The following is a 13623-nucleotide window of genomic DNA, read 5'->3' on the forward strand; positions in this document are numbered from 1 at the left end:
TTGCTAACCGCGTTGCTACCCTAGCTTACCTGAGCCTCCTTCCATTGACTCTGTTTGTGCGGCGCTCCTCCAAACTTACCCGGGTTGCTACCCTAGCTTACCCGGGCCTCCTTCTATTGGCTATAGCTTGTGCGGCGCTCCTCCGAACTTACCCGAGTTGCTACAAGGGTTGCTAACCTAGCTTACCCGAGCCTCCTTCTATAGCTTGTGCTGCGCTCCTCCGAACTTACCCGAGTTGCTACCCTACACTCTAATCCCGGTAACCCTTAATATAGGTGCACACTTTCACAAATTTGTGCACCGATAATTTTCAGAGTTACAGCGTACCGCATACGTTTTAGCAGTTACACTGTACCTTTGAATTTGGTGTCTGCCATGAACTGGATGCAGGTTACGCTGTAACCCTCAGCGTTGCTCTCATTTTTGAGAAATTTAAAGGTTAAGCGGTAACCCTCAATCTTACCGTCAGCTGTGAATATTTTGCAAGTTAGGTCGCAACCTTAATCCTATCTTAGTACTTCACAGGTTACATGTTAACTCTCATTTTCTTCTTTAAATTTATGCATTCATGCATACTGACGCCCTTGCGTTTCACCTCCGAAATGCGGCTCGGTTCGGACATAAGACCTCTGGCTCAGTAGCCGAGGTCCCATGGAGGTTCGAACCACTATGGCGGGTTAATGTGTCAACAAATAAGTCTTCGACCCGTCCAAGTTGAAGATAACTGTGCTGCGCAGTAGTAAAATGCGCGCTTCAATGTTAAGCCGCTGTTGTGCACGTGTAAAAAGGAACAAATGGTATGAGGCACAATTTGTTTTATTGAACCTCACTGCTTGAAAATAATATACATAGTGAGAACGGGCCAGACTTTGGCTGTGTAAAGATTACTAACAAACCTTCGCGGCAAGCTCCACAGCTTTACAATATCTTATTCAAAACAGTCAGGAACTTCCTCAGGCGCGCTGAAACAAGGCCCTTAGGAATAATTTCCCCCGGCAGCACTATTTTTTGCACCAGAAAAAGAATTTGTGAAAAAGCAGAGGGATACTCCAAGTTCTTGACATAATAGATGAGAAGACAAATAATTAATGCACGCTGCAGGCCACCTGAGGACACTCTGATGACTTCGTTTAGGCTGCCAGCAAAAACAAACGTTCCGTCCGTGGAAGTGTAGATGTGAGGCGCCATCACTTGTACTTCGCCTGCCGGCAGTGCCGCCTACAAAAAAAAAAGGAAGAGGTACTTAACACAGAAGTGAGTTACCTGCTCCCATACGAAGCAGTTTAATAGTGCTCTAAGAGTCATGATTGCGACATACAGGCGAGAAAAATTTATCGTACACTCGTTTCACTGCTTTATCTCTCCTGTTATGCAGATTTTTAAAGGAGATTGGAAGCACAAGGTGCACCTCAATTACACAATTCGGCCGCCGCGGTGGCTCAGTGGTTATGGCACTCGGCTGCTGACCCGAAAGACGCGGGTTCGATCACGGCCGCGGCGGTTGAATTTCTTTGGAGGAGAAATTCTAGAGGCCCGTGTACTGTGCGATGTCAGTGCACGTTAAAGAACCCCAGGTGGTCGAAATTTCCGGAGCCCTCCACTACGTCGTCTCTCATAGCCTTAGTCGCTTTGGGACGTTAAACCCCATCAAACCAAACCATCAATTACACAATTCATCTTTAAATCTCATTCAGCTATCTAAACTTTAGCAAGGCTGTTGACGCACCCTCACGCCTTGAGGCAATGGAAATCACGGCGGCAAGCGAATAGACACGGGAAACACGCATTGTACGCCGGCCGGCATGATGGATGGAAAGCGCTAGACCAAGTAATGCATAGTAACAGCGCCTCGCGCCATGTGTTCGCCCGACATTACATTGCCTACAGGATCGGCCTATTCACCAATTACTGGGAAGATAAAGAAAGGTAGGCTCAGAAGTTCGCGCCTTCACCGTACCCTTTTCTCTCCCTCTTTCATATTCCTCTCCCATATCTAAACATGGCAGCGGCCGACTGCCTATATATAGTTGCGGTCATAGGTGCGCGCTCTTTCATCTTTCTTCAATCTCACGAAAACAAATGCCTTTCAGCCATCGATACCCTCCCATTCCCTTGAGATGACGACGGCCACTATCACTTTATAATAATGCACTTGAAGCTAGCGGGCTCTTCGTCATAATCAGTATTTTCGGAGCCCCCGCGCTATCGCTTTAATTTTATAATTCGCAATTAGTGCCCAGAAAAATTTGGTACTGATGCAGCAACTCCGTTACTCTTGAGAAGATTTTGTCGTAGATTTACCTTCGGGTTCGCAGTGCTATTCTGCACCAAATTAATGTTGAAAACCTCTTCAATGGAAGCACGTGAGGTGCAGTGGAAAACAGGATATTCTTTTTTCGATCATGTAATTCTGAAATAGGCTGTAGCAGTGTTTCGTGGATTATGACGAAGAGCCCGCTAGCTTCAAGTGCATTATTATAAAGTGATAGTGGCCCTCGCCATCTCAAGGGAATGGGAGGGTATCGATGGCTGAAAGGCATCTGTTTTCGCGAGATTGAATAAAGATGAAAGAGCACGCACCTATGACCGCGACTATATATTCCTTTTTGATCATGTAATTCTGAAATAGGCTGTAGCAGTGTTTCGTGCTTGCTGTCGTTGACATCCTTACAGGGGGAGGTCAGTAAAGAAAATACGAAACCCTGCTTAATGAGAATGAAAACTTGAAAAATACTAGTAAGTTATCAAAAGGTTCCCATGCAAATATCATTGCTTGCTTTGCAATCCATAACTAAAATATACTTATTCAAGGATTTGAACCGCGTAAAACACTGCACAAGAAATTAGCCACACCAGGCCATGAAGCAACACAAGCAGTGGTTTTTGCTACATCATTTCTGCACTCTTGCCTATGGTGATACCATGCTTTGCACTTTTCAGCCCTTCAGGTACAAGTTATCCATACTCCACATCTTGCTGCAGTAAAAGATATTTCCCTAATGATATTTATGGCAGTCATTTAAAACTACAACCAGCCATGATAAGGTTAATTGCTTCAGTGACCCAGTCAACACGAGATCCTTCCTCAGAATGCCTTATAAATGCATACAAAACTCCTATTGCAACACAACACAACAGATAAAATATTGGAAAGTCTGTACTGCAGTGCTCCCATCATGCATCCACCTGCTACTGAAAGATGTGCATTATTAGGGGAAACAAAAATTTGGATGGCTCTCAAAACATCGAGTGGATGGCTACTGATACGAATACCAGTACAGCCTCCATATGCATACCTCTATTACCAAACTGTGAGTGACCTTCCCTTGCAAGTGTTTCATAAGGTCCAATAGGGTGGACTCTCTTTGCTCCTTCTCTGAGAACACTTCTGCAGCAGTTGCAAGCTTTTTTTCAAGATCCACAATACTGGAATAAAAGCGAAGTTCCACTTCAATGCAGACCTGCAAAAATACCAAATGATCAAAATGAGCATTATTCGGCACTATATGCAACTCATTAACAAAAAACAAACTCATTTCTTGTAGACTACTTTGCAATATTAGAAATCACTAGATGTGATTCTTCCACACCTTTGGCTAACCTATTATAGGATCAAATATATGGTGTAGAGCAATTAGAAAAAGAGATGCTGATGGCTTGACACATCAGACTACGAAAAACATTATGAGCTACTGAATCATTTAGGCCGACCAGATGTTCTAGGCAACCCTGGCAGATAATGTTACAACACTCAGCAAAGCAATCATGAGATGTCACTCTACACATTGTTTTCGGAACCTCAAGCCTGACAGATTACATCTCACACTCTTGTGCCATATCACAGTGCAAGAGCAGTTGCGAGCTTACAATTTCTTCCATCAAGAAGTACTGTGGGAGGGGGTCCATGTGTGTTTTTAGCCGGTCTGGAAGTGTAATCTCAAGTAGGACCCTCATTCTTGCAATGTCGTAGATAACGCCATTCAAGCTGCTTGAAGATGAGGCCTGAAATGAATGTGAGCAATGTACAACAACCACAAATTCAGATGCACAGCTGGAGTGAAAATGCTGAGACATTTTAATTAGCAAATGTGTAACTGCAAACCTGCAACTCCGCAGCAGCATCCTCTTTTGTAATGGCTGGGGGAGATTGAGCCACGGTGGAAAATCTTTTTTTTTTCCCTGTGCCTCCGAACTTTTCTTCCAACTGACAGCCTCCTTATGAACACACTCTGCAGCACAAAATCACCGTGATGGCTGAATATTGCATGTCTTCAGATAGGCCAGCATGCCTGGTTGAATAATTTAACGTTTGTTACTATTAAAACCTCACCTTTTAATTTCATTACAAGCATTATTCTCCCTTTCTACCAGGATACCGAACATGCCTACCTTTAGGTCATTTAGTATCACCCTAGATAAATGACTCACATAAACCTGGTTTCGTGTTCGACGAAGATTGCTGCCCGGTTCGGGATCATCCCACTTGAGAAGTGGGTACTTTGTAAGAAGTGCATCTCCAAGACCCTTGTACAGCCAGCGGCACTCTGCTGTGTTGTTGCTCATTATAAGATCATTTTCACTACAGGTGATGAAAGAAAAGAAACATGCTAGACATGTGGACAATATCAGAAGCATGCAATAGCATTTTGCTGAGATATAAAGCAAATAAAATCTGTGCATATAGATGAAAACAATAGCATTCATGAGCTTGCATTCTGCACATAGTAAAGTTGCACTTACTTCAAAAACAATGCAATTTCTGCACGCAGCTGCTTGCAGAGCCTTTTTTGCTGGATTTCAGAAACCATTTTTCCGTACAGGACTGGTTGCACACCTTCAGAAAATGCTGGCATGTTTCGAAGAAGCCAATCATAGAATTCCTGGGGTGAAGAAAGTCACTTTATTGCAATAATTTACACTACATCTGCAGGCTCCAAATTGTAAAAAAAAAGTGTTTCTGCAAAATCACTTAAAGTGGGGACTCGTGCAAGCACCTTGTAATGGCGTAAAGCTTACCATGTTTCGCATATGTGAAAAGTGGCCATGGATAGAAAAGGGATTCAGGATTGATGACCAAGGAATGTGTAGTTTTCATGAGAACATAGGCATTCACACGCTTTGAGTATGCGGCATTAAGCAATATATGCACCACGAAGAAAAGGCTGTCTTTCCAAACTACAATGCTTTCTAGTTCAACAAATAGTTGCTCACCATCTTTGGAAAACACTATGACATTGGACACAGAAAATTTCACATTAGAAACAAAAGCAAATGGCACAGATGTAGCGGCCTGTCCGATTTCACTTGATTCTAACCCACAGCGCAGGAAGGCAGCAGTCAAGATGAAAGGCATACCTAATTGTATACAGCTGTTGTGGTATGCACTTGCTACCTTAGGGCGATGTGGTCCTTCCCACAAGTCACTAGACATCTTCATCTGAAAATAGTCAGCTACTGATGGGGGAATATTGCTAAAATTCCAAAACTTTTTCGACTTCGGAAGGCTATTTTTGCTTTCGAATCGCATAGTCCAGTGATGATGAGAAGGACCAAAGCGCCTTATTTGTGTTGTCATATGCAGGAGCATGTGCAGTTTCGGCCGGAATAGATCTGAGCCATAAAGTTTCACAAAAAGTTCACTGTGGCATGCAATTAAATCCTCAACATTCCCAAGTGCATCTGAAGATATTACGGGTGAAAGCAACAACTGGGACATGATGCATAGCAACAGAAAGCACTCACAATGTAGCTCATCCTCAGCACAGTCTGGCATAAAGTTATCTATCATAAAAAGAAAGTGCAACTTCAGTACAATGCTAGAACTAGCTGAATAAGGAAAACTGCAGTCTGGATCAAAAGGTCGAGGATAGTCACTTTTGCTCACAAGTTCATGAAAGCAAAACTGGGATATGACATTGTTGAGTTGGGTTAAGGTGACCCAATATGCATCTCTAACAATAAACTTGATAAAGAGTGACAACTCATGGGGAACAATGCCCTCCAGCAATATATGCATGGGGTCATACAACAGATCTCTCAGGAGTGAAAAGTGGGTGATCTTCTCGAGTACAGACCTGGAATTGATGCCACATTTTGCATAAAGTTCAGTTAGAGTTTTTTTTGAGTCAGCAGTATCCAGCTGCAGCAACCAGTTTTCATACTGGCCCTGTGTGCGCAGTGGGCACTCTATCTCATAATGAAACAGGTGAAATTCTGTTGTTGGCACCATGCATGATCTGCATGCAAGGCGAACATTCCTGCTAAATGATTCTTTGAATCCTCCGATGTTATGGCACGACAAAGAGTCGCCAACGTAAGCAAGCACGAATCCATAAAATGTGTTCTCACCATGCAATGTCTTTATTTTGTACCCAGTTTCTAAATCATTAACTGTAGAAATGAAATCATCAAGTAGACTGCCTTTTGCTTCTGCTGACTTCAGATCTTTTGACTTTCCTACTGGCAGAAGAAAAATGTTACTTAATTTAGACCTCTCAGATGGTGTGATGTTAACAAATGAGACATAAAATACTGTCAGTTTGCCTCTTAAACCATGCTTCATACCAATCACATTTGCCAATTCAATGTCATCACAATAAAGCAGCATTACAACTAAGTTTTCTTCATGAGAGCGCACAACTGGGTGGTTTTGAAATCTAGTGCCATCGGTGAAATCTTTCAATAGATGGCTTTCTGAAGAACCAACTTTGGATTGAAAGCGGCTCAAAAAGCTTGGGTGGTGCATCAACTTTTCAAGTAGGTCTCTTAAAGGAATAAAATAGCCTTTCTCTCCAGAAGGAAATATCACTTCCTTTGGAGGAACATAGATTCTTTGAAAAGTGTACATTGCCTTGCGTGCTTTAGAATTATTAACAGCAGAAACATCAAGTGTTACACCAGCAGTCATCAGAATATCCTGCACTCCGTTTACTACAACATCTACAGCTGCTTTCGAGCAACGGTGCTGTGCCTCAAGTTGTCGTGCTAGACATGACAGCTTAGTCAGCAAATGTGAATTTGATGACGTTTCGGAAGCCTCTATACAACTCTCTGTATCAAAACCTTCAAGGCTCAGCTGCTCACTGGAGCTACTCGCCGGCCAAACAGTTGTAATACATGGTGCATGTCCTCCAGCCTGAGCCCCACCAATCCGCGTGTCATTCATATCAACGTACACACAAACATTACTTTCATCAGCTTTTGAGCAATCATTATCAATGTGCAACTTGTAATGTGACATGCAGAGAAACCATTTGTGACACTTTACACACACTAATTTTACGTTATTCTTATGTACATCTCTTATGTGGCATGAAAATGCATAAAAGTATCTTATGGTGAACCTGCATGCAGTGCAGGTGTGCCTTCTGACCTTGGGCTTTGTGGGCGGTTTTGAGAGCTGGCAGATGCGGCTGTCATCTTCCATGCCAGAGTTGGTATGGTGCACCTCTTCTGTATCTGTAGACATGAGAATGACTGAAGTGAGATACCTGTATCTGACTTCATGCATTTTGTATGCTAGATCTGGCACAGCATAAAATGTGCATTTTCCATCAGTGCTAAACTAGGAGAGAGAGTACGGTAAGGGTGCAGGAAAAGTGTATACTGCAAAATTTGTGCTGATTGCATGAAAGTCAAAATTATTGCACAAGCAGGTATACTGCAAAAAGTCCCACATCAGATCGATCAGGATTTCAAATTGCTGTACTCTTAAAGATTGTAAATGTTTATCTGCAGCTACTTTAATTTGTTGCTCAACCTAGGTGGAAAAGCAATTCTAAAAAAAAGCGTTCCTGCCCATTCCGCCAGCTGTTGTTTCTAGATAAAGAACTCAAATCATTATTGTTTTCATACGCTGCCCACAACAAGGGGCAGGACACTGTGTATTTCGTCTGAACCTTATGCCATCATAAGGGGAAATGCCTTCAATCCAGCAGACGATATATACATAAATAAAACTGTTATTCATGTGCTATGAGGTGAAGCCACATTCCTGTTTGGTGATGAGACGCACCTTGTGAAGTGCTAGGCGGCGCCAAAAATGAAGAATCTGGATCGCCTTGCGTGCCGTGATCACTCCAATCTGAAAATTTATGCAAATAAATATTTCATGACAACCAGAAACTGGTACGGCTGATATGCTGCAACACCCCCAAATTTGTGCATGCAGTTTAATTTTCATAAATAATTCCTAATATCCTGAAAAAGCCACAGCATACTATGCAATCACTAAAAAAAGTAATATCTCTTTAGCTTAGGAGTAACACAAAATTTCCAGGTCTTTCAGAAAATATTAAATATACAAGCATTCTCCACCAATTATTGGATATTATAGCTGAAGTTGGGTCCCTACAAAAACAAAACCTGCAAAATTAAAAAAATGGACTGCACTGTGTTGTCAGCACACGACAAAGCCTTTGAATTTTCTAGCAGATGTCGGTCTAAATACGTTGCTGCACATTAGGCGTACTAAACAGTCTCGGCCTTTCAAGCAACACCGAACACAGCAGACCTTGTCGGGAACATAATTACTGCCTCTCCCATACTCGAGAGTAGATATAAGCATGAAATTGTTCTATAGGGACCCCAGTGGATTTGGCGCATAGGCACATGAGCGGCAGCATAATAATGGCTTTCTATGCAAGGGCAAGCAGTCTTCTGCTGTGGTTTATACCTCACAAAGCGATTGCTTCCTGCAAGACGCTTTTTGCCTCTTCATACATGAGGCTCCATAATATCCATGCGCAGAGAATGCATAAGCTGCCAAATGTGCGGGTGTCCCACCTATGTTTTGAAGTCACCACTCAGTTGCCCATTGTAAAATTAGGTAGGACACCAATTTCAGTCAAATTCGGATGAAGGCAAATTTTTGAAGACCAGAGGGCCAACTTTTGGAGGCGGCCCACCTAAATTTTAACGCCACCACTTAATTGGCCAGACTGAAATTAGGCTGGACACCAATATTGGTGAAATTCGACAGGTCAAATTTCTAGGGCCCAGAGAGGCAACTTTCGGAGGCGGCCCACCTATATTTGGAAATCAGCACTGAATTAGCCATACTCAAAATGTTTAAACACCTATTGTGGTCAAATTCGGACAGGGCGATATCTTGGGGGTCCTGAAAGGCAAATTTTGGAGCAGGCCCAGATAAATTTTGAAGTCACCGCACAATTGAACGTATTCAAATTATCTTCGACAGCAGTTTTGGTCTAGCGCAAGCCAGTTCAAAATTTGCACATTTTGGTGGTTCAGATGGTGATTATATTTTTTTTTCGGAGGTGGGGGGAGGGTGGCGTACTCGGACACATGCCGGTCCTGTGCGAGGGGTTAGAGAACAAGGTCATCTGATGAATTCACGTTTTTCACAATATTTTCCCCTAAACCATCGTGATTAATCTACCTTGAACATTAGCTTCACAAAAAACAAAAATTTGTCGCGCATAGATGGCACATTGACCATCTTCGCCCACCGTTTCTTGCGTGGAGACGTCTGGCACATCAACGTTGGTGGTTGCTTCTATTGAACCTGCATTAAAGCAGAGTGCCAGCTAGACCGTACACTAGATAAAAAAAAATCGACAAACAACACAATCTCGTGATGTCAAACAAAAGAGAAAGGCGACGCTGAGTTTGCCGAGTCAAAATGTCTTCATGCGTTTCCAACAACGCGGCGCGCAGTTCTAACAAATTCACTACACTGGCTTCACAGGCAAGTGCACATGAAAGCAAAAATACGAGTTCTCAAATGACATGACGTGAGAAATGCTTATCGCGGGGATTCTGAAAACTGCTGTGACTGAGTTAGCCGCAATCTAATGGCACTGCAACCTGCGCTGGGGACTAGAAAGATAAATTGCCCTTTTCGTCGCCAACAGTACAGCTGCAAGGGTGAAATTCATTGCGGAAAAAGCTTAGTCCATTATACAGCCGGCTCCCTACCTATATTTCGATATGCTGTTATAAATATAGCTACTAATTATACTCGCCCTACAGTGTACTTTGTTAAACTAAATATATTTAAGGCACATAGTAGATTGAACATTACAAAAATTACGAGGACGCTTAAGTTTCGCTTTAAGAGTAGACGCGACAGCGCCTACCCTTCCTTTTTGGGATGGCCCGGGCCATATTTGGAGCTCTCCATCGTGTTCGCCGTAGTCGAATTAGGCTGGACAGCAATTTTTGTCCTAATCGACCAGGGCGAAATTTCGGGGTTGTGGTGGCTAAATTTAAGAGCGGCCCAGGTCAAGTTTAGAGGTCGCCATTGTGTTCGCCGTAGTCGAATTAGGCTGGACATAAATTTGGTTCAAATCAACCGAGGTCAAATTTCGCAGGTGGGCAGGCCAAATTTGGAGGTCCCCATCGTGTTCGCCATAGCCGAAATAGGCTGGATATCAATTCTGGTCCATATCGGCTGAGGTCAAATTTCGGAGGTGGTTGGGCCAAATTTGGAGGTCACTATCGCGTTCTCCGTAGTTGAATTAGGTTGGGCATAGATTTTGGTCCAAATGGGCCGAAATCATATTTCGGGGGTGAATGGGCCAAATTTGGGTGTGGCCTGGCCCAAATTTGGAGGTCACCACCGTGTTCGTCATATTCGAATTAGGTTGGACATCGGTTTTGTTCCAAATCAGCCGAAAACAAATTTTAGGGGTGGGTGAGACATAGTTGGGAGTGGCCTGGGCCAAGTTTGGAGGTCGACACCGTGTCCGCCGCAGTCGAATTAAGTCGACTTTGGTCCAAATCGGCCGAGGTCAGATGTGTTCACATAGTCGAATTAGGTTGGACATCGATTTTGGTCCTTAGGTGACCTCTGGTTTGATAGGGAGGCAGACACTTTGTGCCCAAAGGAAAAGGATTTTTTGCTCACGTGCAACGCCACCCAGCCACCCTTCACCGACTGTTCCTCCAACACAAATTAGTGCTACATAGTGCAGCCTATCATAAAGACAACTGGAGAAGAAGGCACGCTGCTTCCGAAACGTGAGGCTCAATTAAGTCGACATTGGGCTGGCAGCATTGCGCCATTCGTAACATACACAATACTCGCAGTCAAAGGCGGCGCAGTCACTATGCCACGTGTGAAAACAGAACAACAGGAATCCCGCACATGTGTTCCCTGTCGAGCTGCTGAGCTCCCTGTTTCATCCGAAAGGTTTACTCACGAAGTCGCACTTAGCGCACAATAATGCACGCAAGCAAAGCAAGAGATGCGCTACACAGAGTTCTACTAAGGCGCTCAATTTCCCCCCTTTGTTCACGTGCAAACAAGCTTGCTACAACAACATAAGTAACCACGAGGTAAAAATCCACGTAAAGGTGCTCACCGATCTCGTTTATCTTCCCGTGCGCTGACGGGCAGTGTCCGCAGTACTCGCACTTCAGTTTCAATTCCGGCAAAACCATGTACTGCGGGCAGTCACAGTTATCTTCAGTGCACCGCCCGCGCAAGACGCCAAACACGTCCCTGCTGCTGGCAGCCATCTTGACTTCTATCCCATCGTCCACTCGTGAAACCAGATGGCGCATCTTTGGCGAGCGCCTTCGCAGTTATTCTCCTCCTCCTTCTCCTCCTCCTCTCTCTGAGAGCTGGGCACGCGGCCCGCGCCAACCGTGCTGCCGCAAGCGAAAGGCGGACCTTTCCCCATCCCCCGTTCCAAGCTGTGCCCCCGCGATATGGGTGCCAGAAACCGAGCACATTCCCCCCCACGTAGCCACAAGAAAAAGAAGAAGAGCGAAGCTCCCACGGAGAGGCTACGCACAGTTTCCGTACACACTATCGGTCTCGGGAAGTGAGAAAGAACTCTCTTGCGCCGTCACGTGGACTCTTGAGTGCGCGCGTGCCTGCTCGGTATAGCCCCGCGCTTGACAGCTCCGATGCCCACATGGTCTCGAAATTGATGTCATCCGTGTCGCTGGCATCTTTTCGCTACCTCGGGCCTTTCTTTACTGAGATCCAATCCTCTCCGCATTCTATGGACGTAACATGCAAGAAGTCCTATCACAACATTTCAAACACTTGTTAAAGGGCCTAATTGGACGATATTTGACCTTACAATAACACAACTACATTATGCTTCCTTGCTAAAAATCATGCACCGAGCTTATGTCGCTGGAATTATCATTTAAAACGTGCCATAACACGACGCGCAGGATAAGCTTCTACTTCATTCCGCATATACGATGCACATACCAACACGCTTTTTGCTTTGCATCGATGCGCACAAAAGAATACCCGCTTCGCGGGCTCCGCAATGCAAATGCAAGTGGTAAAAGATGGCGAAAACAGCCGACCCGGCTTCACCGCCTTCCGTCTTGTCGGGATGCGTCGCATGGCGGGAAAAGCATGCAGTGGCCTTGAAAAAGAAACAAGGTTTATTTTTTTTTCGTTTCAACGGGATCGCCGCGCGAATTATAGGTTACCGTAATCTGAGAGGTGCGTTTTTCTCGGTTACAAAACCAGAAAAACCGGTTTTGAGCATTTTTTTCTTTGGGTTACAAGGGAGCTCCTTCAACAGTGACTTATAAAACGCACCTCTTGAGTCGTTCTAACCTATGCATCGGTCAAGAATAATCAAAACATCAAAAACACTCGCGCTGTAACGCTTATTTTAGACGCATTTATTGTGTGTAACTCCTATATAGGTAGCTTTATGGGTTACCGGGATTAGGGTGTAGCTTACCCGAGCCTCCTTCTATTGGCTATAGCTTGTGCGGCGCTCCTCCGAACTTACCCGAGTTGCTACAAGGGTTGCTAACCTAGCTTACCCGAGCCTCTTTCTATAGCTTGTGCTGCGCTCCTCCGAACTTACCCGAGTTGCTACGCTAGCTTACCCGAGCCTCCTTCTATTGGCTATAGCTTGTGCGGCGCTCCTCCGAACTTACCCGAGTTGCTACAAGGGTTGCTAACCTAGCTTGCCCGAGCCTCCTTCTATAGCTTGTGCTGCGCTCCTCCGAACTTACCCGAGTTGCTACCCTAGCTAACCCGGGCCTCCATCTATTGGCTACAGCTTGTGCGGCGCTCCTCCGAACTTACCCGAGTTGCTGCCCTAGATTACCCGAGCCTCCTTCTATTGGCTATAGCTTGTGCGGCGCTCCTTCGAACTTACCCGAGTGGCTACAAGGGTTGCTATCCTAGCTTACCCGAGCCTCCTTCTATAGCTTGTGCTGCGCTCCTCCGAACTTACCCGAGTTGCTACAAGGGTGGCTAACCTAGCTTACCCGAGCCTCCTTCTATAGCTTGTGCTGCGCTCCTCTAAACTTACCCGAGTTGCTACCCTAGCTAACCCGGGCCTCCTTCTATTGGCTACAGCTTGTGCGGCGCTCCTCCGAACTTACCAGAGTTGCTACAAGGGTTGCTAACCTAGCTTACCCGAGCCTCCTTCTATAGCGTGTGCTGCGCTCCTCCGAACTTACCCGAGTTGCTACCCTAGCTAACCCGGGCCTCCTTCTATTGGCTACAGCTTGTGCGGCGCTCCTCCGAACTTACCCGAGTTGCTACCCTAGCTTACCCAAGCCTCCTTCTATTGGCTATAGCTTGTGCGGCGCTCCTCCGAACTTACCCGAGTTGCTACAAGGGTTGCTAACCTAGCTTACCCGAGCCTCCTTCTATAGCTTGTGCTG

The 13623-nt window shown here is 44.9% G+C and overlaps 1 protein-coding gene across 2 annotated transcripts; it reads right to left on the reverse strand.

Moving 5' to 3' along the window:
• Positions 1-798: 798 nt before the first annotated feature.
• On the reverse strand, positions 799-12007 carry LOC144119208 (uncharacterized). 2 transcript variants are annotated; one of them, XM_077651887.1, is made up of 11 exons: positions 11328-12007; positions 9458-9526; positions 8015-8083; positions 7373-7458; positions 5743-5781; positions 4741-4880; positions 4429-4579; positions 4103-4229; positions 3868-4002; positions 3297-3461; positions 799-1218 (listed from the first exon to the last, which is right to left on the reverse strand). In XM_077651887.1, the coding sequence occupies exons 1-9, from the start codon at positions 11527-11529 to the stop codon at positions 3938-3940; spliced, it is 948 nt and encodes a 315-aa protein (XP_077508013.1). In that variant the 5' UTR covers positions 11530-12007; the 3' UTR covers positions 799-1218; positions 3297-3461; positions 3868-3937. The 2 variants fall into 2 exon arrangements, with proteins under 2 accessions (XP_077508013.1, XP_077508014.1); XM_077651888.1 differs by lacking the exon at positions 5743-5781.
• Between the last annotated feature and the right edge of the window lie 1616 nt (positions 12008-13623).

Source organism: Amblyomma americanum, chromosome 2, assembly GCF_052857255.1.
Source record: "Amblyomma americanum isolate KBUSLIRL-KWMA chromosome 2, ASM5285725v1, whole genome shotgun sequence".
NCBI lineage: Eukaryota > Metazoa > Arthropoda > Arachnida > Ixodida > Ixodidae > Amblyomma > Amblyomma americanum.

Coding starts and splice junctions, on each gene's coding strand:
- LOC144119208 (XM_077651887.1), bottom strand. CDS start 11,529: ATGCGCCATCTGGTTTCACGAGTGGACGATGGGATAGAAGTCAAGATG. Junction 7,459..8,014: donor GCCGCCTAGCACTTCACAAG/GTGCGTCTCATC, acceptor TCATGTCTACAG/ATACAGAAGAGGTGCACCAT. Junction 4,580..4,740: donor GAAATTGCATTGTTTTTGAA/GTAAGTGCAACT, acceptor CATCACCTGTAG/TGAAAATGATCTTATAATGA.